The following is a 24,387-nucleotide window of genomic DNA, read 5'->3' as shown; positions in this document are numbered from 1 at the left end:
ATTAAGTCGTGTATTTTTATCATTTAGTTTTATAATATTTATTATATGTATTATAGTGTACTTGTAATTGTTGGATTTTGTAAAATCCCTAGAACATTAAAGAATGATAAGTGATTTGGAAAGTGATTGAAATTTTTTAAAAGTGGTTTTATAAAGTCACTAAAATATTTTTATAGAATTTGTAAAATCCATGATGACAAGTTGAAATTTGATATTAGAAATGTGTTTTCTTAACATAGGTAGTCTGACGATTATGATATACAGACATACATATTTCTTTGTCTCGCCTTGACAGAGTAAATAAACTAGACTTAGGTATGCCGTTTGTAATGCCGAAGGTGTCAGCGGCGTCGATTTCGTCAATATATTAGTTTGTGATTAGGCTAGTTTATTACTTGTGGAAATATAGTGATATTTGGTATACAGTTGTATAAGCAGTAGCATCTCTATTTTCTGTAAAGATTTATCAATCTCACATCCTCAAGGCTTCCACATTTCTGAATTTGAAACTTTTGCCTACTTTACATGTATAAGTTCGTAATTATGGTCGTTTATGTGGAACCACAAGCGGTAGGTCAAATATAAATTTGAGAAAAAAATCTAAAACAATTCAATAATTGCAGGCGCACAATTTCAATTTCAACAAATGTGCAATCTCCCTCTGAATGTTCAAGGATCTGGATTGAAAACTGAAGAGAAGTTTGTCTCATTGAATTTGAATGCCTCCGACCGAACATAAGTCAGACCAAGACAGCTCGAACCTAATATACAGGACAACTCAGACAACTCTCGAACAAAAATAAAGGTTTAATCCTGCCAACTAGTTAGACAATTGGGAACTGCGTCACCATATGGTTGTAATGAAAAAAATTGATGGTATAGGTATTCTATAACGTCCTTCGTGTAGCTCGGTGAATGTGATGAATATTTGCAACTCTACTCCTCGACGTAGACGCAGTCATGGTCATCGTCATAATACATCACCTACTCTGCATGATGTCTATATTAATGACTTGCTACCATTTATAAAAAAAGCCGTTAGGTATTCATCACATTCGCACGAAACTTTATTCATTATCCCTTTCAAAATACCGTTTTCTTTTTAATTGATGTTTGGAAACCAATGTTACAAACCCTCATGCAAACCAATACAAACTTGTAGCTATAATTTCAGATATTGCAAGCCACAGACTTTTCAAGCCAGTCCGCATTGGAAAAGATGAAAAAGAGAAAAGATCTTTTCCTTAATCTTTCCTTTGCCAACAAAGGTCTCGATGGCGTCAACTTAGGCAATATCCTTCATTATAAGTTAGTTCAATCGAAAATACCTCTTTATTTCAAAGACCAGTCTGTACCAATCATTTCTTATACCTATACCAAACCTATTGCAACTAAAATTTTCAATTACAAACACGTTTTTCAGGATCTCAGTATTGACGACTTTAAGTCTAAACCTTCTGATTGCACTTGTTCTAGTTCCCAATTCACATATAATCCGGCTGGCCTTGTTATTACCGGTGACCTCAACATTGGTAATAACACTTCCCTTCGAAATATGTTATTGAAAGGTCCAAAATATCGTGAGCCAAAATCCATCAATTGGAAATACAACTTCAAAATTGTGATGGATTCAGTCGAGGATTATGCAAGGCCATGGGCTAAGCGTGTGAAAGAAGACGTAGACACTCTTTCCGAATGGATTAAGGTAGTAAAGTCGTTGATACAAATCAGAATTACGAACTTAATGGGTCTATCAATGCCCATGGTACGTCATCTTTAAAGACCCTAATGTTGCAAAACACTTATCCTACCTTCATGACAAATATGTTGTTGTCCCCGCAAATAAAACCCAAAACAAACATCGTTTTTGTGTGTAAAACTCATCACATTAACTGCTGGATAAACGAATTAGGTATTGACAATTCACTTCAAAACCCAACATATAACCTCACGACACTTACCAAAGAGGAAATCCGGAATAGCATTGGTCTCTTCTATGTTCCTTTGGAATTTCAACCAAAGATGAGGAACTAGATCACTGTATTGGATACCTAAACTGCATAAGTGTCCTTACAAACAACGGTATATTCCTGGGTCTTTCAAGTGCTCCACGAAACCTCTTTCTTAATAATTAACATTTATTTTATCAGCAATCAAAGACGGCTTAAAACTTATTGTGACTAAAATATCGTAATACTCCACTGCTTACCTGTTCCTGCAAAGCTATTCTTCTAAGTCTAACGAGGGGGAATTTTCTACCATGTATAACTGTTGTTTTCTGCTGCAATTTTCCATCTGTTATTGTCGTTGAAATGATGTCCTTTGGTGCTATTTCTTCTCCTAAATACAAGTCTCCGGAAGCTATCTTTACCTTTATATCTTTCTTCAAGTGGGATGACTGCCTTGGAGTAGGGAGGGAAATCTTTGTTCTGCTGACTGTAACCACTTTTTTTGCCCTCCTTACCCTTCTAAAATATGCCCTTTGGTTTTTATAAACTTTTGATTTGAATTTGATGGTGTTTATTCCTTTGCTTCTAGCATATTCCTGTATAATTTGCCCCCCGTTTGCAGGAAATTTGTCGTTGCAGGTCATTTGATATTTACGGGCTAGAGCTGTCCAGTTGATCGTGTCCCCTTCATTTTTGGATTTACTCTCTGCTAAAAATTCTGTTCTGTCAAATCTGTAAGAATCAAATTGTCCATGGTGGTTTTTGTGTTTCCTCTTACCAGTTTTCTCTTTCTCTAGACTCTTATTTACTCTCTGTTGGGCGTTGTCTTTGGTTTCAAAAAAATTGCCGAGGCGAATCCTGTCATGCTCACGGAAGGAAATTGATGAAGAAAGGAAATTGTTAACGTCATTTCCTCCGTCGGTGAAAAATTCATTGATTTTTTTCCTGCTTTCTTGCATAACTTTAATTTTTGTTGATTGCAATTCCTTTGGTGTTACTGGTGGGGAAAGCATGATGGAATCTGAAATGGGTCTTGGAAATTTCATATCTAAACGTTGCTCTACTATGGGTTGGATGATGTTGACGATTGATTTTATGACTTTCATTCCCTTGGTAGTGGTATTGCTGTTTGGTGATGTTATCTTTAAAATGTTTTCTGTCCCTTGTTCGTAAAGCTGGTGTGCATTTTCAAAATTAGGTGCTATGGATTTATGAAGAGTTGAAAAGTTGTAGTGAACAGTTGAACAAGGTCTACAGTCGACTAGCTGGTGTTGAAGCCTTTCGTTGGAGCTAAGTGAAAGCCAATTTTTAAGAGAAAAATGGCCAAGAAAAGAATGCTGCTGTCCAGATTTGTTAGGAGTTTGCCAATATTTCTTGTCTGAGAGATATGATTGTAGTTTTTTGGTTTTGCTTCTAAATTGATCGAAATTCAAATACATTTTTGGGTACTTTTCCATAAAAATTGAATAATTGTAGTATCTATCTTTCATGTTGATATTATTTGTCAGTCTCTCCTTCTTATTTTCTTTATCTTTTTGGGTATTCCACCAGTTTATTGTCTCTATATCTTTGGTGGATCTGCTGATGATCACTTTTGCAAAGTTACAGTAGTTCATCCTAAAATTAATTTAATTCATTTTGTAAGTATATATTTTAGGGGGAAGGTCTTGAAGGTTAAGGTTTAATATGCAATGTTAGATACATGTGATAGCTTATGGAATTTTGGTGATAAAAGTACACAAGTTGTCATAAACAAATAAAAAAAATGGGAATAAGCAAATATTGGCAACTGTATGCCCTTCAACAATGAGAAAAACACATACCATATTGTGGGTGGGCTATTAAAGGTAAAGAAAGTAATGTTTGTCTACCATACATATATACACTGTTCAGTCCTATCTTTCTCATGAACTATGTATAAATCACTTAATGAAATTTTGTATATTTTTTAATTCATACAACATTGTTAAACTGTGTGAATTGTTTAGATTCATCAGTTGGTTATTAACTGTGAATCAAAGGCTTCTATTCAACTTGATGCTTTTAATAATTTCATTTGTTATACATGTCATATATATTTTTCTAATTTGTCAATTTATCCCTTTCTACACCAGTTGTATGAAAAAAATTAATCAACGTGTGGTTCAATTGGAAGAACTGAAATCAATTCTGAAATCAATTGATTTCAGTTCTTCATTGGTTAAAATCCATTCTAATGCAAATAGTTTGTAACGATACTTTTCATTGGACGTTGACAAATATTTTGAGGGGTTAGATTCCACGTTCTACCAGTCTGTAACTAAGAAAGCCACCATTTTGAATTCCGATATTTTTAATTTTTTGGGGTATGCAATTTCTCAAAAAATAAACAAAATAGTCACATTCTGAGCCTCAAAATCTTCTCTTTGTCTATATTGAAACCACTCTGAAGCGTACGAAAAGTAAAAATACTTCAAGCATTCATGTTTGGCATCCAGAGTATACATTTAACGTCACATTGTTTAGATGCCAATGACGATGCAACAGTTTCGCGGACTTTTTCATTTATAGCATTTTTAAGACAAAATATTTATTAAATGAAATTTATTTTAAAATGTGGCATTAGAATGGAGATAACTGTATTGTATTTTAAGCTTGGCCTTTGTAAAACTTGATTTTACTGTCGCAAATAACCGTTTACCTATCTCCGCTCCGTGTCGCTATGTAAACTCAATTTGCGACAGTAATATCTACGTTTTACGAAGGCCAAGCTTAAAATACAATACAGTTATCTCCTAAATGATGACGTCGAATTTTCTAGTTTTCCTCTGAATTTCCTTTTGTGACAGCATGAAAAAGGCTACCATGTCTGATGACGTCACATACAATTAACATATCTTTTTGCAGATCAGTCACAAAGAAGGAATAAGTTTGCCTGCGTATTGTTTGAAAAATCATTAGAGAAACAGATTCCACCTCCAAATCTTGTGTAATATGATATTTATCCACTCTCGACAGTTAAATTTTAAATATTTACAATGCTCGGCGAGCCTCATGTTTTAAATTTTAAAATTTAACTGTCTCGAGTTGATAATTATAGTATCACACTCCATGCAGTGGTAGAATCTATATAGAATAATAGGTAGTTTCGTTTTTGATACTGACTATATCATATGGAATATCTAGACGAGCCCGTTAAGATATTCAACATGATATAGTCAGTATCAACAACGAAATTACCTATTATTTTGTTTATCGGTAATTATGACGTCACACAATGTATTGCCTAATATTTTCAGTGATACAGCAAGTACGGTGATACTCGAAAATATTAGGCAGTAAGATCAAAGGGAAAATATATGAATTACCGATAAATATATATATATAAATTTCATGAGATCGTCCCTAATTTTGGGTTTGGTTCGTGTTTCTCAATCTTTAAGTTATTTATGATGTCTTTTGTTGTTATGTTCTTTGGTTGTTTGATTGTTGTCTTCTAGTAAGTTTGAATTTACCTTTCCTATTTTCAGCCTCTCATTTGCTTATTTAGAAATTGCATTTGTAGTCCGGCCGATCGGTGAAAAAATTGCTCAAAGAATGAGGAAAGCACCAATTTTTGCATGATGGTACATTTTTGTGTACTGAGCAATTTTAGCTATGGACCCACCCTCAAAATTCAAAATGGCGGCTTATTTTAAGATGGCTGCCGTACGTTCTAAAACAATTTCCAATATCACACAAACCACAGTGGATTTGTTGCTAGAAGCACAAAAAATCAACATATTTGAATGACTTGGTGTACTTAGCATGATTTTGTTTTGATCATATCTTTGAAATACAAAATGGCGGCTATTTTCAAATTGGCCGCCATGAAAAATAAGCAAATATTCATTATTGAAAATTGACCTGAATATAAGCATTTTATTGATGTAAAGTGTCATTTATAGTATCTGTCCCAGTTCTGTCCTTTTTGATTTTGCCTTCCTTGTCATTTCATACACAAAGTAGTTGCTTTCATAAAAAGCTGCAGTAGAAGCTTTCATTAAAAGCTGCACTGTGTGTTGTCTTGGGTCACACATAAAAACTGTGGTTTGGGATTTATCTGCCTTAAGATATTATTCAGTGCCTATCTTATGTCTTGGGTCGCAATATTTTACTATTTGAGATATTAAACTGTGAATTGAGAATAATTTAAACACATATCAGTGAAATGGCAGGAATTGAGGACAACACGGACAAGAACATTAAAATGGCAGAAACTGAATCACTTGGAGATATGGAGAAACCCACAGCTGAAGACGTTTTAACAGACGACAGCTCAGAAATGACTATTAAACTATTGTACCAGGAATTTTTAGCAGATAGAAAATCTAATGCTCAAAGAACAGTTGAGATTTACCGCAATATAAAACAGAGCGAAGCGCGAATTGATAAAATATTTGTTGGTCTCATTACGTTTTAAGCTGAACAGAAAGAGGCAATGAATATTAATAACGAACAGATGAGAGCAATATCTCGGCAACTTCAGCAGTCTGAAGACATGATAGACCACAAGGCTTGTAATAATTGCTTGGAGGAATTGATGGTAAGACCAATACGATATTCAATGTTGTGGTGAGATGAATGGACAAGCTGACAACAACTGAGGAAGGAGACACAGTTCAATTTAAAAGTGCATTTAAACAGCAGGGTACCTTCCAACAACTGGCATCTGTTGTAAATGAGTTATTGGACAATCGAAATAAAGAAGTTAAAATTCTGCAATGGACACATCATCTAAGCCAAAATGTGACTTTAGCCAGTACAACGCAAGTTTACCAAAAGTACACAACAAAATCTATGCCTTGGGTCTTTCCCAAATTGTAGTTCGCATGAACCATCAACCGCACCAACTCTGTTGAACGTGTCTTCACCATAAGTCAAAGTCCTATGTCAGGGCCCTTGGCCCTGCATGAGACAGTTCAAATTATTCAACAACAATCTCTATTTAAGAATATACTATAAACCTCTAGTACTAATCAAGGACACCAGCAAAAAGGCTTATATGTCTTCTTACGCACACTTACCATCTACTATGAGTCAATTATATTTAGTTAAGAGCAGCACACCATTATAGAAACAATTGGCTGCAAGTGGATTCTATCATGCTTCTCCAATGCTGAATGCAGTGCCTATACTTATACGGTATCATCCCCGTCGAGTCAATGGCAAATCCCACATTTATCACTCCAATTATGACAACCTCGTCAGCTCCTGGAGCTCTAATAGGCATTTTTGCGCCTGTCCCAAGTCAGGAGCCTCTGGTCTTTGTTAGTTTTGTATTATTTTAATTTTAGTTTCTTGTGTACAATTTGGAAATTAGTATGGCGTTCATTATTACTGGACTAGTATATATTTGTTTAGGGGCCAGCTGAAGGACGCCTCCGGTTGCGGGAATTTCTCGCTACATTGAAGACCTGTTGGTGACCCTCTGCTGTTGTTTTTTATTTGGTCGGGTTGTTGTCTCTTTCACACATTCCCCTTTTCCATTCTCAATTTTATTCCCATAACAGCAAGCTGACTCCACTGAGCGATCCAGGAAAGGGCAGAGCAACCCCAAAAGAGTGTGGCAACACCTCTTCTTCAGACTCCTCATTGGAGAGAGAATATACCCGATGGCAAGAAAATCTTGGTGAAAGGGACCGGAGCCGAAGCCCACCTTCCAAAAATACAAAAACTCAATTGAAGAGGATCCATGACTTGGGCGGCGTTCATTTACCAATTTGAACGAACTGTCGGTAGATGACAATGGTAAAACAGAAAAAATGTGTGTAGGCCCCAAATTGCCAGGCTGATGTTGGCTTTGAGTACGTACGCTCGCAAGGTAAACACAGATGATGATTCCAAGGCCTTGAAAAAAAAGCATTCATTTGGAGCAGCGCTTCGGCAAGAAAGATCAAACCAGATTGGAACTGAAGCATGCAATCCGTCGAGGATGTAAAGACAAAGATTATATAAGACATGTTATAGAGAGGAACACAGAAACATTTAACAAGGTGTTAAAACAATTGAAAACCTTAATAGCAAACCAGATGGCGATATATGGATAAAAAAGTGCCAATTATGACCATCCACAAGTCTACTTTGCTGATGGCGCAGTATCACCGACCGATAAAAGAAATATGAGCAGTCCTTTGGATAATGAGGTGCATAACTTCACACAAATTGTCACAAAACTAGCTGATGTTATGCTTTCAACTAATCAGCATAACCGTGGATTGGCCGATCAATATAACCTCGGTTCTTCTGATCAAGTAAACATGGAAGATCACCAATTAAATGGAAGATCACTTGATCAATATACACGTAGAAGATCTCCTGAGCAATACAATCGCGGTAAATCGCAAGATAGAAATACACCCAACCTTAATGCCTATCGATCAGCAACACACCCCACTAAGCTAGAGATCCTATGGTCCCTAAAGACAACGGTTAGCATCTCCACGGACAAACTCCAGAAATCCAGGTTATTTCAGACAACGGTCACCTTCACCAGGATATGGAGCAAATCAAAGTGCAACCCCAACAATAGAGTCTTAAAACAGCAAAGGGTCTGGCCAGTAGGCCAACGCACGATTCCAAAGTCTATTGGCCATGAAACATCACCTCAACACAAAATCGATCAGATGCCCTCGTCCTCGTCAGATATTGTCATCAGACGAACCATGTGAAAGAGCTTAGCAGTTAGAGGTACTATACATGACCAGAATGTGAGCATAATTGTGGACACCGCTAAAATGATAACATTAGTAAATGAGAAATTAATTCCGGGAAACAAATTGAGATTTGGTGAACGTAACGCTACGTGGTGTGGATTAACAGCTTGTTATAGGGAAGATTATAAAGAACGACTCTCGACATTAATAGAGTAAACATACAATGGGATGTGTGCAAAGAACCATTAACATGATGTTATACTTAGGGTAGATATTTTGGACATACTGAGCGCAGTGATAAACATGCATGAATACTCCCACAATTACCATCAACAATAAAGTGATAAATGCGGCATTTGTTAACAATGAAAACGAAAATTTCAACTCAGCAAGTTTGCATAAAACGAACCATCACAGTTCCGCCAAACTCAAAAATGACTGTTACCATTAAAACTAATAAAAGTGCTGACCAGGAGTTCATTCTAGGACCATGCTCGCTGAATAGTTGCGAATTTGTTTCGCACGTAGTTGGAAAAGAAAATAGTTGCCCCTTAACCGTTTTAAGTGAAAGCAATCGTCTAATCCCCCTGAAGAAAGGTACACCCATTGATTACATAGAATAATTTGACGATGTAGTGGGTACGGCAGATGAAAACTCGATAAATGACGTAAGACGTGGCATTGAAGAGACACGAGACAAGGTGCCCTCGGCGCTGCCTCAAATTTCAGATGAGTTACCTACTATTCCACCACATTTAACCGACATATATTAACGTTCAATCGAGTCGTTTCAACCTATTTCATTCCAACCATTAAAACTGAAAGCGTTTAAAGAACAATTACAATAATATGTAACATATTGATTAACAATTTGAATTTCTCTTTTTGTTTTTGTATATGCAGCCATAGTTGCAAATGTTATAGAAATAACCAAATATTTTTTTTTATATTTTAAAATTAATTGATAACAAATTCAAGAACATAAAGTCCATTTTTAAAGAAGCATTACTTTAATTTCCGAAATTATATAGAATACCTATAGGACAATCTTGATATTTATACCGTTTTTCCGCCATCTTGAAAATGGCAGCCATATTGGATTTTTCAGAGTGGGTCCATAGCTGAAATCAAAGGGTATATAATCAAGAACTACTATGCAAAGTGTTATGCTTTCCTCATCAAGTGAGCAATTCTGCTCTATATCTGCACCAATCGGCCGGACTATTGTGACTTGGGATTGGCACTAGAAAAAAGAATACTGTAATTTCTTGTGAAGAAAAAATCACTGTGCTGTTTGTGTAAACCACGATTATAAGATCAGTGGCATGCAATTTGACTGCACAAATAGCCTAGAATGATGATGATAGATGCAGTTTATAAAGTGTTATGTTTAGACTGCTGTACTTTGTATTTTATGTATTATACAGTATAGCTTGAGGTATTATGTTATTCACTCAATTCTGTAATTTTTTTATTTCTTATTTCAGACTTTCTCGAAACCAGAGTGTAGTATTTATGTGTTGCAGTCAACAGAGAAAAGTAACAAAAGGACCAAAAACTAACACTACAACTGAATTGTTTAAATCCGACATCCAAGTTTGCATTTGATGTACATATATATTGCTTTATAGCTTTGTGTTACAAATTTGGTAATACAATTTCAGCGAAATGGGAAATAATTTTGATACATGTAAGACAATTTTAGTGAAATATAAAATGAATTTGGTATTAATACAATTTTAGTGAACTTGTGATATAAAAATATGAATAAAAAATTGTATCTCAAAGGTTAAATTTTTCACAATTGCTATAATATTATGTAAACAAATGACAGAGAAAAACAGTGTTTGTTTGTTTTCTGTAGAAATATTAAGACCAAATTGAGGGATAGGTCCTGATATTGCAATCTCAGACTCAAGTTGTTAAGAAGAAGAAAAAAAGTTGTAAGGCATTTATAAAAAATTTAAATGATATAAATGCCAATGAACATGATGAAACAACTTTTATGTCTGTTCTATTTTCGGTTTGTTGTCTCTTTGACACATTCCCCATTTCCATTCTCAATGTAATCTTCATTTATACGACACAGAAATTAGCTACTTAAGGTATGGCCTTCAAAAATGAGAAAAAAACAAAACCATAAAATTGAGAATGGAAATGGGGAATGTGTCAAAGAGACAACAACCCGACCAAATAAAAAACAACAGCAGAGGGTCACCAACAGGTCTTCAATGTAGCGAGAAATTCCCGCACCCGGAGGCGTCCTTCAGCTGGCCCCTAAACAAATATATACTAGTCCAGTGATAATGAACGCCATACTAATCCCAAATTGTACACAAGAAACTAAAATTAAAATAATACAAGACTAACAAAGGCCAGAGGCTCCTGACTTGGGACAGGCGCAAAAATGCGGCGGGGTTAAACATGTTTGTGAGATCTGCATAGTCTGCTATGCTAAAAAGCCCAGAAATGACAAATAATGAATGAAAAACAAATATGATGTACAGCAACAAAAGAAAACTGCTAAAGTACAGGCTCCTGACTGAGAACAGTCACACAGAATTTGGCAGGGTCAAACCTTCAACTCCCTTTATTTGAGGAATGACTTATATTTTTTTTGTCTATGAAGAAATAACATTAAAAAAAATGTGGTGCACACGGTGCACACATGTAAAGTGTTAACTGCCATTTAGAATAGGCAGAAAATAATATATAGTTAGTCATTTCTTTAAATTTAATTCTTAATTCAATTTTTAACCAGAATAAATCATGAAAAGACGTTGATGAAGATCACAGTCACATGACAAAACTATGTCTATGCCAAATGGAAGTTATTAACGACTTGACTGGCTATACAGCCCTTGCGTGGTTGGTAAATTTTGTCTATGGGCTGATTAACAGAACAACGTCAGCCAATCAGAAGACATGTTACATCCAAAATTAAATTATATAGAAATACAGTTGAAAATTTACGGCCACTTCTTTTTAGAGAAATCTTTTTTTCAGAAAATACTATGTCATCCCGAGGGAAGGATAATTGGTGTTTTTTTTGTTTTTTTTTAAATGCAAACGGAGTATTCTTCTTATTTACTATTATTTTTGTGGGCGGTGGGTGTAAAATTAGTGCGGTCCCTGGTTGGGACATAGTATTTTCTGAAGCACCCCTTGATAGGAATTAAAAATCAAATCATGTTTGTATTCTGTGATTCTGGAACACGCACACACTCCCCCTGTTTTCCAAACAAAAATTTCCCGTGTTTTAATTCCTGAATTTTTATGAACTATTCCACACTTTATACTGTAGAGTGGATTGTTTGCTGAAGATTTTTTTGAATTGAAAAATGCAGAACATTACATTTCCTGTGTTTTAATTCCTGATTTTTTTATGAACTATTCCACACTTGATACTGAAGAGTGGATTGTTTGTTGAAGATTTTTTTCATTTGAAAAATGCAGAACATTACCTTTCTGTTGGTGATGCAGGTAAACTTGATGTTCAGGAATAAATGAAGGTATGGTTTGGAATAAGGTAGGTGTTTCTCCACAAATGATGGAAAACTAAGCCAAATATAAATATTTTTGTTAAATTAAGTCGATCAATTAAACTTTAAACACTGAAATTTAAACAAAATATGCTGGTGGAAAATTTCGAGGTGTCCTCTTCAAAAATGAATCTGGAAATAATAGTCTACTATACAAGGAGGGGCCGAAGGTAGCAAGGGCCATATGTAGGAAAGTTTTAAAAGAGGGCAATGAGAAATGAGGGACAATAGAATTTGTACATCTGAATATTTATTCTAAAATTTATCAACTTGATGCCTTTTATATCACAAAATAGGGTATATTTTACAAAGTATTGAAAGATCGCACCCCTAAAAGCGTACTTGAACTTGACAGAAAAAATATTTGATAACAAAAATATTTATTTTTTCAATTCTGGCAGTAGTAAAAGTTTACTACATCAAATGAATAAATAAAATAATATATAAACAATAAAAATAAATACAAATAACACATTGTATTAAAGGCGCAAAACTGTCCATCAATTCAAGTTTTCGCGGTATTTACACTTATCCGGAAAATTGGATCTGTCCGCAAATGTTCAAGGTGTTCTCATACAACGTCTTTCAAGCGTTTGATAATGGCCCTGAAATGATACACAATAAAACTCGATTAATAATATTAAAAAGTCCAGCGTGTTCCCGGAGACAGAATTACTGGATTGTAACCATTCTGAAACGAGAAATGTCTCTTTTAACAGATAATTGCTATCCAAACACGTAAATATCTTGATATTAATGAAAACGAGTGGTGTTAACGTGGAAAATCGTAAAAACATCCCTTTTTTCATCAGATTTACACCAGTTTGTACCTTTTGTCAGTATAGCTTAAACTTTGGATAGCATTTTTCAGAAAATATACATTCAGACGATTTCATTAATGCTTTATTTTTTGTTGAAAGGTTCCAGCAACACGCTGGACTTTTGACTTTAAAATGAAATAAACACCTTCAGTAGCTGCTCGGGTCACGTGACTACTTTCACTTTTGAAGTAAACAAACCGTGAAAAATTAAATTTAGATTTTAATGATTAACACTATTACCGCTGCTAAGAAATCTTTTTCTGGCAATATTAAGTTAAAATTGTTTAAAAATAATATGCTTTTTAACGTATTTTTCTCGTAAAGTGCCTTAACATCACTGCGAACATAGAAAACTAGGCCGCAACTTAAAAATGTGAAACAATTCAATGTGGAAAACTAAAATCTTTTAATAAAACTCTTTACGAATATAAAATATGACGGACATGAACAAATGACAGCCACTTAATTACAGGCCTCTGAATTTGGACATGCCTTTGAATAATGAGGTTGGGTAGGCATATTTTGTCGTACCTTATAACTTTTTAGACAAATCAGTACGAATATAATAAAAAGACTAATAAAAAAAACTTTCCAAAAGTAGAAGCACCTATTTCAGTGTGTTTTTGTTTGTTTTAGTCATTTTCCTTTTTAGTTTATTGCCATGTCAGAAATTAGACTTTTGGTGTTTTTACATGTCGTTTTGGGACCATTTATGTCCTTCAGTCCACATCATTTGAAATAACAATATACCTCGCTCATTTTGAATCTTACAAAATTGTTGGCTAATTTATATTGTACAGCGTGAAAAAATCATCCCTTCATGTGACGAAATCAATAAAAATAAAACAGAGTTCACACTGCATATCAACGTATCAGTTTTATATTCATGAATGTAGGTATTATAATTTTAAAAGTAGAATAAGTGATTTTGAATAAAATATTTTTCATAGATTACATTGATGTAAACATAAATATATAAGAGTAACTTAAAAAGTAAATTAAAACTACTACGCGATCAATAGATCTTCTGATGGACTGATATTCTGCGACGGTATCGACAGCCCAGTAATTCCACATATTGGAAATTATCTTAAATTCAGGAGTATATCATTTTAATGCAAGATCAGATTTCTTGTCCGGATTTCTCGCACGGGCTTTGCTCAGGTTATGAACAATGTTCGAACTTTCAAAACACTTTGACGTCGGTCATCACTCAAGTAACACTAACGTATTGAATAAGATTAAAACAGAATACTGACTTCTATACCTCAACCTTTACAAAAATAATATGCAACTGTCTTACGATTAAGAATTTTAAAGTACCAAACAAGGTTTAATCCACATGTTCTATATAAGACATGTATGTACAAAGTCAGGAATAATACATATGTTTTCCGTTCGATGGATGTGTTTTAGCTATAGGTTTTGCCATTTGATAATGGACTTTCAGTTTTGAGTTTTTCTTTGAAGTTCAGTATATTGTATATTTTTTTATTGTTGAAATGCGCATCTGATTTTAGAAACAGTGGTAATATATATCATTATCAGGGATACTGAAATGTATATGTTGTTTTGATCGGATGGAAATGAAATATGAGCGAACACTGATTTGGTAGTTTTGCTATATCATATATATCATAAGATGAATTCTTTCTATATAATGCGAGGATTTCTTTGATAACCAAAGTTGTGACGATCTGGTGGTTATTTACCTATAACCGATGCAACACCATCTTCCCAAGTATTGTAATTTTCATCTTAATGTTACCTTTTTACACCAAATAATTTTACAATATTTAATTTGTTCATAATCCGCGTCTACGCGATTATATAAAGAACGCACTCCTAATTCATACACAGCACACATATACTACCTCAAATGACGTTAGGGTATTTCAAGTCAAATATTTCTATTCCCTTTCGGACCAAAAGAAAATGCCTCAGTGGTTGCCTTTCAATTTGTCAAAATAGATTGAAGTTCACTTCTGATTCGTGTTTTGATTTCCCATACTTAATATATCTTAGATTTTCCCTGGTCACATGGTACCCGAAGACAAAAAAGGTACAAAGTTTTTACCATGTGGCAAACAAAATTAAATGTTTAGCGAAAGATATATAGTTGTATGTACTGTATAATGTTCATAAACATTTAATCCTATCTCACATGGTGTAAAGGGAGTGATTTTTTTGTAGGAGCAAGTTGAATATCCACAAGGATTGACTTGATTAATTCTTAATGTTATCAGCAAAGTATTTCAGAAAAAGTTTGCACATCATTTCGATTTCATGCCAACAAAAAAGTGCTGAATACTGGACACATGACACTGCCTGTTTGTATAAGCGTTATTAATAACACTCGAATTATTAGGAAAACTAAATCAAACTTAAAGCTGAAAAGCATTGCAATCCAATATTTCTAAAGAGTTGTGTCACAATACAGCTGTAGACGTGTTTGCCTCATGGTAGAAGAGCTTGTTGTTTTCAATAAAAAAACATGTAAGTATGTGCACAGCTTTGATTGTGCTATAATTGCTTGCTATACATTGATACCTGACAAAGTGTATGCATGTTTTTCACAGAGAAATTGATATCGTTTATGTAAGTAGATATACACATATATCATGATCCGTTCATATTATTTACATGGACAGTGATTTACATGGCAAATATTTAGTCTGTTCATCAGATTCGGTTTGTGTTATCTTAAGATGACCTTACACTTATAACTTGATGTAAAAAGTCTTCAAAACATTGTGTGGATTTTAATATCAGGTGTTTTCAATATTGATATAAATAGTAAGTGTGGTATAAGTGCCAATTCTCCAACCAAGTCACAATGTATAAAGAGTTAAAATCATAGGTTAGTGTACCGCTTATAACATGGAGCATTTTATCACATCGAACAACAATCTATATAGACCCCCAAGATGAGGAGTGTAAAAAAGATAAACATAAAAACCAACTTTCTAATCTTTATAAAAAAAACCGATAAACACCTATGAACTAAATTATTTATTTTTTATCTAATCTAAATATGTCTTACTACATTGTTATGAAATATCGGTCAACATTTTGAAAGGCATTTAATATAACCCATGTCACATACTCGTGTTACTATGACGTGAAAGATGTATCACATGGTCATTACCCTATAATTTTAATATAAAATCATGACATTTGAATATCCTTTTCTTGCATTTAAGAGATTTGTAGCCATACCTTGAACTTGAACCTTTTCCAAATCCTGCAAATAAAATAAATGTTCATGTGACTGTCGCATGCTGCAAAATAGAATGTTTTGTTTAAATTATAATTTCCCTGTTATAGATAAATCAATCAGAAGATCATCCTGTATTTGGACAATAAGTTTTAGGTCATTTATCTTACTTTTAAAGATTTATTTATATTCAAGTCGATTCATCCAAGATTACAGCTATTTACAAGATATTCTACCCAATGATAAATAACATTAGACATTTGAAGGTAAACGATTTCAAGTGTATTCAAACGTTTTAAATAGTTATACAGCAGCTGAGACACAGGTAAGCGTAGTAACTATATTATATTTTTTTGTTTTTAGATTGATTATATAGTATCGAAAAAAAAAATTGAAGACAAAGCAACGAAAAATCCTAAATATACCTTTATAGTTACAAAAATCGATAGCTTGCTTCTACCTTACAGTCAATTGAGAGATATTAAAGTCTGACTATGCAGTATGGGTTTGCTCATTCTTAAAGGCCATGTGGTGATCTATAGTTGTTAATGTAGGTGTCTGCTGTTCTCTTGCTGAGTCTTGTCTCAGTGGCAATCATACCACATCCTCTTTTTTTATACCTACATGACAGGCAAACAGTACAAATTAGCACATGAACACACTCACTACAGATGATATGAATACAGAAATAAATTATATAATGGTACAATGTACATTAAAACATGTAAAACGCAGAATAAAAACGGACACATTCCATTAATTTTCGACAGCATACCACAGAAGACTAAAACGAAATAGAAACTGACAATCACTTAAATGGATCAACACAACAAAAGGTTTATGTAATAACTGGTTAACCTATTTACATAAACAAGACTACTATATTCGGATTGAGTTCGGATATGTTAGGATATGTATATTTCTAACCATGGCAAGAATATCAAAATTAAATTGTGTGTAACGGTGTTATTATTTGTATTTTCTAACCATATCAATTTTTCTTCGAGATCAAAAACTGTTTTTAACAAAACAATCCTCTGAATATAGTTGCTTTAAACTCGAAATGATATAAATGAAATTGCTGATTTTTTATCTTATCTTTTCCATACATCTAGAAATGAAAACAAAGCAATACATATAATATATCTCCACAAATTTACCTTACATCAACCTGAAATTATTCAATACAAGTGCACATCGATCAAGATCAATTGCGGGTCAACATTATAAGCGTGATACCGTAGAAGAATATCCAAATGGGTTGCAAAAACATCATGCATTAAAATGTTTCAAATGATATCACCTTAAGTTAATGGAATGGTGTTGATTGTATATAGTATGTGGTAAAATGTTATGTTGGAAAGGTATTAATGTATGCCATGTGACAAGCCATTTACTAAGGGACCGGTCAAAATTTATCGTCACATAGGACCGGAGCAAAAAATAAAAACATTTAATAAAAGTTACAACCCTATGGCTTTCTGACTGAAAAAAAATAATGTCCTATGCCAACTTAGTAATAAAAAAGTTGGTGTCCTATCCTACTTTTCCAATGTATTGTAAATAATAGTATACTTAATAGAGGCATTTAACATATGTTGTCTTTATAATATGATCAAAAACAACAGTTTCCTGTTTTATTTTGTTGATTCACATACAATTACAGGCATGGCATTATCATAAATTATACTATGAATATAGCATTGAAAAAAACTAAGACATTGCATAATGCAATCAAACCACAAATAGGTGTTTGTTAAACTGAAAGATTAATGAAGCTGCATGTGTCTTATATAGAATTTTATCAATACCTTTATATATTAATTATAAAAACAAGCTCCAGGAGAAATATGAAACTCAATAGCATTTGGTTTAACTCTCTATATATATTTTAACCTGAAGACCCATAGGTTGCCTTGGAATGTGTTTTTTATAAGGAATGGTAATAATTGCTTTAACATTTTCCCATTTACAGAAAATGTACCTGATGTGACCCCCGAATGATTTTTGCTACTTTGTTGGTTGATGTAATGTACATGATGTACATGATGTATGTTTGTTGCACTTCACCATATAAGTGAAATTAAATTTTACAGCAAAACAACAAAAAACTAAATGACATGGGATTCAGTAAGCTTGATATATATCTAAGATAGCTGCATAGTTTGATGAAAATCCAAGTTGAATTTAAAAAGTTATAAAATTAATTAAAGTGTACTATCTCTATTTTGTTCGATCTGCAAATTCTAGCTTTTTTTACCAAGATTACTTTAATTCTTAAATTTTACAGCAATACAACAAAAAACTAAATGAAATGAGATTCAGTAAGCTTAATATATATCTAAGATAGCTGCATAGTTGGATGAAAATCCAAGTTGATTTGAAAAAGTTATAAAAAAAATTAAAGTGTACTATCTCTATTTTGTCTGAATTGCAAATCCTAGCTTTTTTTACCAAGATTACTTTAATTCTTAAATTTTACACCAAGACAATAAAAAAACTAAATGAAATGGGATTCAGTAAGCTTGATATATATCTAAAATAGCTGCATAGTTTGATGAAAATTCAAGTTGATTTGAAAAAGTTATAAAAAAAATTAAAGATGCCTATCTGAATTTTTATATAATAATTTTTATTTTTACATATTGTATATTATACTTGTTATTTCAAGTTTTGTTATAAATGTTAATAAAAATTATTTCAAAGTAATCGTTTGAAAAAAACCTTGTGTCCTATGGATATTATCTGTGAAAAAAGTGATGTCCCAACAAAAGCTATTCCGGAAAAAAGTATCTGTCCTACTGCACTTTGCACCGGTCCTATGTGTAGATAAATTTTGACCGGTCCCTAACACACCAAAGGGTTGATAAAAGAAACTATCTGTTTAAGTAATTGATTATTTTCACGATGATATCTTTAATTTTATCACTATCTGTTGAAATGACCCTGAAGATTATAAATGTTTTATTTCCTATTTAATCTAATGCGAAATATTGATTTTCAAAAAGAAGACGTTAACTCAGAATTGTTAAATTTATAGTACTAAGAAAACTTGTACACGTTGTGTTTTTTCAGTAAAATCTTTTATTTGCTGCATTTATATCTATATTACAACAAGTTTAAAAAACAATTGAAACTTTATATCAACAGAGATTAAAGTAACTAAATCTTCTCAACACATTATCGCCATAAGATTAAACGAACTGTCTTCGTCCAGTGTTGATGTCTCTTTGAAGCTTTTCGTTTCCTCATTTATCAGATAATTATAACAATACGCTGTCTGCTCTTAACTTTAAACAATATTATTCACTGCTTCAATGAAACAAAATGAATGAAATTGATTTGTACCTATGTTTCCCTTTTGTATTATTGAAAACTCAGAAATGAATGCGTGGTTATGATTATTGCAAATAATTAACCAACTGACTGACTAATTATCGCAATACAAGAACCAAAATTCAGAAATATAACATATATATATTCCGTAGGTATCATGCTTACGTTTGCTTTTTGTCATTTTGAAAGCACAAGAATGAATGCAAGCAATAGTTTCTGATGTTACAGTACTGTTAATTCTTTATTTCATTGCAGATACACAATGAGGAGCAATCACTTATTATATGTGATTATCTGTTGCAATACATTAATAATATGCGGGAATATACTGCACCATTCATGCAGCTTCCTTCCGAGATGTAGATGCCGCTTGGAACATCACAAAAACGTTGTAGAGGTCGATTGCGGACATACAAAGCTCAAAAGGATCCCAACTGTTCCATGTTATGTTATAAAGTTGCTCCTAAACCATAACCTTATTAAAGAAATACCAAATGGTGTCTTTGCTAATAATACAATCCTTACAGAATTGGACTTGTCTGATAACAGGATTCATACACTAACAGAAATGTCGTTCAACGGTCTTCAGAATTTACTAAAATTAAGCTTACATAACAATGATCTGTCAAAAGGAAATAATTCGGTCGGTGCTAGAACGTTCTCACATTTGAAAAAATTGAAGTATTTAAACTTGAAAAATAATTTCGTCGAAAACTACCAACCAGATATTTCACAACTAGTATCACTTGAAAGTCTACATATTGACTTCTTGTCAAATGGAATTTCTCTCATGAGCAAACAATATAGTAAACTGAAAAATCTTGCAATGCTAGATCTTTCTGGGTCATCTGGAAAATGTTCATTACCAATTTTGAATAATGAATCCTTTCAGTTTATTCCTCAGGTAAAACATTTAGATATATCAACTTGCAAGATTCAACAAATTCACAAAGGGGCATTAACTGCTTTGAAAAATATAACGTATATGGACGTTTCGGATAATACGTGCATTAAATTTGAAGGATTGGAAAACATTACAAGTGATTTACGATTCTCAAATATTAACATTCTTAAGATTAACTGTCTTCACAAAATTTCGGATCTCACTACGGTTTTGAAGGCGTCTCATATCAAGAGTTTACAAAACACATCACTTCAATATGTGTTTGCCGACGGTAATCGTGTTCAATCTATAGAGAAATACACATTGACTTATTTTCCGAAATCACTGAAGTTTTTATCCGTTAGACGAAATCCATTGAAATTTGGACACTATATATCATATGTATTTTCGCTTACCAATTTAGAAACTATAGACGTTTCCGATCTTTATCATCATAAATCAGACCTTTATCCCGAAAAATGCATTGTTGATTCAATATGCACATGCAAAGAAGACTCGCTGAATGAACCCAGTTATATAGAACACAGTTGGATGTCCTCACTTTATATCAAAGACGAAATCAGAAAAAAAGATATTCCAGATATCGTTAGTCTTGCTGAAATAAAGATTCCAAAAAATCTTAAACATATAAATTACAGCTCTGCCAGTCTGATTATGGACATACCGAAGTTGATACTTTCCGAAAGTAAGCTAGAGACCGTTGATTTTAGTAATAACATATTGCATTCTATGATTGGTCCTATCTACAATGTAACAAGTCTAAAAACTCTAAACGTTGCTAACAATTTCTGCAGCAATATTTCAAAATTTTTCTTTAGTTCTGATTTTAAAAACTTAGAGAGTTTAAACTTTCATAACAATCTGCTTGGAATTATACTCCCTGATGATATTGATGGTGCCATATTTCATAATATGGAATCACTCATTGAACTAGTGCTATCTAATAACAGAATTCCAAATCTACCGGAGAATATATTCAAATCACAAAGAAATCTTCAAAAACTTGATTTAAGTGAAAATATTTTTACAGACATCACATTTCGTCTATCACACATGATGCATTTAAAGGAAATAGATTTGAGTGGTAACAGAATAACAATTATCAGTGACCCTATTACATTACGATGGGATTATTTAGCCAAACAGCACAATTTTTCTGTCGATTTGAATAACAACTTGTTGGAATGTAATTGTATATCAATCACATTTATTGAATGGATGAAAACCACAAATGTCCATCTCAAGAATATAAAAAAGTATAAGTGCATGCTATGGAACCGAACAATCATTGCTCTTCACAATCCTAAGGAAACTTACAATTTATTAAAGAAACATTGCACATCATATGAATATTTAGAATTAGCCTTAGTTTCGGGAGTATTACTTTTTATAATACTTATAATGGGTTCACTCATTTATAGATACCGATGGAAGCTCCGTTACTTATATTACATCGTGAAAGTTAAGTATAGCAGCTTACATTCGGAAACTGAGGAAGAATACTCGTACATGTATGGAGCATTTGTATCTTATGCTGATGAAGATCGAATATTTGTGCACAAAACGCTTCTACAAAAACTGGAAGTTGAACACGGAATTCAATTATGCTTACACAAGAGAAATTTCCTGCCTGGAAATGACATCGCTACTAATATCGCATCTGCAATTCATAACAGTCGCAAAACTCTAGTGATAATGTCTCATAACTTTTTAAAATCATACTGGTGCATGTTCGAATATAACATGGCCCGAATGGAAAATATATACGAACGGAGAAACGAAAACGTGGTTTTCTTAATATTTTATGAACAAATGTCTCCTAGGGACCTTCCCCTCAATGTGCTTGAAATGGTTCAATCAAAATCTTATGTAGAATATCCGAATGATGAATATGGAGATACAGTTTTTTGGGACCAGTTAGTGAATGCCTTAAAATAAAATGTAGTGAACATTTTAACTATGATTAGTTTTCTTGGTGTAACCAGGGGTGTACAGAATTTTACACCGTTGTTGAAAATTAATTCACCCTGAGACGCAGCCGAATGGTTATATGAATTTTCAACAACGGTGTAAAATTATGTACACCCCTGATTGTACCAAGAAAACGAATTTATTCTTATGAACAATTCCTTTACTATTTTTTAAACAAGGATGTAAAATTGAAAAATGGTATTGAAAAAATTACAGTGTAACAATTTTGAACGTCGATGTTGCTGTGCATTGTCCTATACGTTTTTCTTAATTTTACTTTTTTTTCTTTTTTCTTGATTTTTGTCCAAATTTAATTTTTTTTTTATTCATTTATTTTGTATTTTTTTTACACTTTTTTCATTTATTTTACGCAAATTTTTTAAAATTTATTTTTGCCAATTTTTATTTATGCCGGGGTGAACAAGGATGGGATGTTATTTACACCGGGGTTATCAACCAATCAGATTGCAGTATTTTTTCTGGATAAGAAATAAAATGATTTATGTGACTCAAATAATCTTTAGATATTAGATTGGAGATACCAAGGGACACTTGAAACTCTAAGAAAGAATGTCAACGATATAGGGAACAAATATACGAGACACGATAATCATACAAACATATCTAAAAGAAGATGTGGAATGATGCCAATGAGACAACTCTCAAGAGACTAAAATACACAGAAATTCACAACTATAGGTTACCGTACGGCCTTCAACAACGAAGAAAGCCCATAACGCATAGTGAGCTAGACAAGGCCCCGAAATGACAATATAAAACAATTCAAATGAGAAAACTTACGGCATTATTTATATAAAGGAATAAAAACGAAAAACAAAAATGTAACACTTACACAAACGACAACTTCCGAATCACAGGCTCCTGAATTGGAACAGGCACATACATTCATAATGTGGTCACAATATTTGATAGTAGTATTTACAAACAGGATGAAAAGTCCAATTCTGTCATTCAAAATCGATAAAAAAGTAATATATGACATGCAAAATGTGGTCCAGGAAGCAGTAAAATTGCTGTAGTTATGTTTTCATTTTCATTTCCTTTCTTTTTTGTAGCTGAATTTACGTTTTCCTGACGTTTATATTTGTATAAAATTTGCAAACATTATTTTAACATTTGCGAATTTAAATCCCTTTATTTTTCACTCACAGGTGTATTACATTTGTGGGCATTCTTTTTAAATGATATTCAATATAACTAAAACGTTAATTTCATTTAGATGTACTCTAAATAGCACATATTATATTAATTTATAAAACAATAAGCTTTCTTTTATATTGAGCATAGAGAATCAGATTTTTGCATAACGTTTGGATTTCAGTATTCTTCATCTTCATCAGTACAATGCAATCGTGCATTTAAGGGAAAGTTTGACAATATCTGTTAATACTCTCCCCATGGCCAGCTACCAAGTGAGTTAAAGATTCTGTAAGTTCATTAGCTTGGTTGTTGTTACCCTTTATTACCTTGCGCTCCCAACTAATTTTAGTATTTCCTTATTTTCCTCCAAAGAAAATGTTATAATTTCTATCAGCTGATGTTTGTTATATTGATATAAAAAGCAAGATGCGGTATGAGTGTTAATAGGACAACTCTTCGTCCAAGTCACAATGTATAAACAATTAACAATTATAGCTCAAAGTACCGCATTCGAACAGAGGCTTGGAACACAACGAACAGCAAGCTATATGGGCCCATGAAATGCCTAGTATAAAACAAATCAAACAGAAAAACATTTTGTCTTAAAAAAAAAAAAAGAGAAACGAGAAACAATTATAAACCAAATCAACAAACGAAAACCACACGATCCAGGCTTATAACAGGTGCATAAAAATACAATCAAAAATACAAAACAGTATGTTACTCTTATGGTACATCGACTTGTTAAAGACGTTTTGTATAATTTCATCTCTGACTAATATATGATGTTTATTTAATTTAGATTTGATTAA

General features: G+C 32.9%; 1 protein-coding gene across 1 annotated transcript; it reads left to right on the top strand.

Moving 5' to 3' along the window:
- Positions 1–19,801: 19,801 nt before the first annotated feature.
- LOC139502984 (toll-like receptor 4) lies at positions 19,802–22,396 on the top strand. The gene has a single exon (XM_071292655.1). It carries the CDS (start codon positions 19,802–19,804, stop codon positions 22,379–22,381), a length of 2,580 nt encoding a protein of 859 aa, XP_071148756.1. The 3' UTR covers positions 22,382–22,396.
- Positions 22,397–24,387: the final 1,991 nt, after the last annotated feature.

Source organism: Mytilus edulis, chromosome 14, assembly GCF_963676685.1.
Source record: "Mytilus edulis chromosome 14, xbMytEdul2.2, whole genome shotgun sequence".
Lineage (NCBI taxonomy): Eukaryota > Metazoa > Mollusca > Bivalvia > Mytilida > Mytilidae > Mytilus > Mytilus edulis.
The sequence above is the reverse complement of the archived record's forward strand: the minus strand, read 5'-3'. Positions and strand labels throughout refer to the sequence as shown.

Bases quoted from the DNA above. Each gene is read 5' to 3' on its own strand.
- LOC139502984 (XM_071292655.1), top strand. From the start codon at position 19,802: ATGAGGAGCAATCACTTATTATATGTGATTATCTGTTGCAATACATTA.